This window comes from Propithecus coquereli, unplaced genomic scaffold (genome assembly GCF_000956105.1).
Source record: "Propithecus coquereli isolate 6110/MARCELLA unplaced genomic scaffold, Pcoq_1.0 Scaffold38, whole genome shotgun sequence".
NCBI lineage: Eukaryota > Metazoa > Chordata > Mammalia > Primates > Indriidae > Propithecus > Propithecus coquereli.
The window spans coordinates 7,626,288-7,628,590 of record NW_012149507.1 but is presented as its reverse complement, the minus strand read 5'-3'; the positions used below and the strand labels follow the sequence as shown (position 1 = coordinate 7,628,590).

Below are 2,303 nucleotides of genomic sequence, written 5' to 3'. Positions count from 1 at the left end.
GCCCGCCTCGGCCTCCCAGAGAGCTAGGATTACAGGCATGAGCCACCACGCCCGGCCTAGGTCTTTAATTTCTTACAACAATGTTTTTATAGTTTTCCGTTTACAAGTCTTGTACTACTTTTGTTAAATTTATGCCCGAGTATTTTATTTTTTAATGTTACTGCAAATGAAATTTTTTCTAAATTTCATTTCTGGATTGTTCATTACAAATGTGTAGAAAAACAATTGATTTTTGAATATCACTCTTGAATATGCAACCTTGTCAGACTCATTTATTAGATCTTATAGGTTTTGTTGTGAATTCCTTAGGATTTTCTATGTACAATGTCATGTCATCTGTAAAATAGATAGTTTTACTTCTTTCTTTCCAACCTGGATGCTTTTTATTTCTTTTCCTCATGTAATTGTTTTGGTTAGAACCTCCAGTATAGTATTGAATAGAAGAAGCAAGAGCAGCTTTATCTCGTTCCTGATTTTGAGGAATAGTTTTCAGTCTTTCACCATTAACTCTGAAGTTCCTTGATGCCCTTGGGCAGGTTGAGGAAGTTCTTACTATTCTTAGTTGTTGAGTGTTTTTATGAGGAAATGATGCTGGGTAACTGTTTTTATATTGTTGCTTCTATTAAAAAGTTTTAACCTCACATTATTGATAATATTTTAGTTGAACAGTTATTTTCAACAAATTCGAACATATACATTACCTAAAAAGTCTTTCTAGAGAAATTATATTTGACAGATTATTCCAGTTTTTAATGATTAGAAATAATACTAATTTTTTTTAACCTTCCACACTCTCCCTCCCTTTTTTTTTAATAGGAGTAACTTTATATATGGCTCATATTTGAGTAAAGAAGAAATTGCTTTCTCAGATCCTACTCCTGATGGAAAACTGTTTGCGACACAGTACTGTGGCACTGGTCAGTTTCTGGTATATAATTTTATTAATGGACAGAATAGCACCTAAAACAAATTCTTGCCTACAGTACTAGAAGACATCTGTTGAAGAGAATGGATTGGTTGCTGACTTTAACCAGGAACTAGGGCCATTTTTGTTACAATGAACTCAGGACTGGCAACAACCATATGGTTGTTCCATTTTCATAAAATTGGAAACAATGCAGTAATAGCTTATTATTGTTTTGTTTTTTAAAGAAGATATTTTATTATCTTTTACAGAAATTTATGATTGATGTATTTTATCTATAGTTATTTAGACATGTTTACATGCAGCAGATAATTGTTCATAGTGGACTGAAAACTAATGCAAGGACTATGGTCTCAGTGATAAGTATATTTTGAAGTTCTTAATATGGAAATATACCAGTGTAGCTTGGTACTGTATTTTTTATATTGATCTGCTGATACCAGTTATAGGTTTAAAGATTGTATTTTCACAGAGTGGAAACCAATGTTTTTAAGTTATTATCCAAGGAGGGTGCAATATTATGTGTTTAGGAATTTGAAGCTAATTTTTAAAAGGCCTGAAGTATGCTTTGAAGAAACACATACAGAAAAGGAAAGCTCCAAATGACCAGGAAAAATTGGAATATTGAGCTTTTCCATTTCTTTTTTTCTTATCTTTAATGGCAGGAAGAAGTGGAGAATTGAGGCTTTCCTTCTTGGAAAGCTTGACTAGAATTAGGAAGAGTACCCTCTAAGTTCATTATTCTTTCATTCTGGTTTCACTGTTTTTAATAAGTGGCAACTTGGCACACGTAGGCTGTTAACACATCTCAGAGAGGTTCATAAAAACCTATGGAATAGTTGCAAACTGAATATGGATGACTTGGTATCTGCTTTGTTATTCCTCAGAAATACTGCACTGAGTATATGCCCTCATTACTGGACTTCATTTTGATACTTGTCTATCCTTCATAGTGCCCTCTACTTTTAAAGGGTTTATATGTTGAAAAACTGCTGTGGCCTTTTATGACCTGTATATAATGTAGAATAAAATAATAAAATACTTGATAGCTTTTCTAAGTGACAAATGTACTAAGATCATGGTGTGTTGTCATTTGTGCTTTTTCAGGGAGTTTCTTTGGTTTGATACCTTGAAATATTAAAATACTGGCTTCCTAAAGGTAGTTTTCACCAGTGTGCCAAAGGATCATTATGTCAGCAGTGAATCAGTTGAACTTTATTTCCAAAAGATTATTTTGGTAACATGGTACTTTTCTGATCTTTCAAAGAAATAGAGGGTCATAGCCCAAGAATAAAGTACCACTATGGTTTAACTTAAGATTATTTTTATAAGCTGAATGATCATATTATCACTGAAAACTGGCTAAAATTTAGGGTCT

At 32.7% G+C, this 2,303-nt stretch overlaps 1 protein-coding gene across 1 annotated transcript in view; it reads left to right on the top strand.

The window, feature by feature from the left end:
• Positions 1 to 1,129, top strand: part of ESCO1 (establishment of sister chromatid cohesion N-acetyltransferase 1) — a 69,478-nt gene extending 68,349 nt beyond the window's left edge. The window contains exon 8 of the mRNA XM_012652085.1: positions 817 to 1,129. Coding sequence (XP_012507539.1) covers positions 817 to 964 — 148 coding nt within the window. The 3' untranslated portion in view covers positions 965 to 1,129. The remainder of the gene's footprint in view (positions 1 to 816) is intronic.
• The last annotated feature ends 1,174 nt before the right edge of the window (positions 1,130 to 2,303 follow it).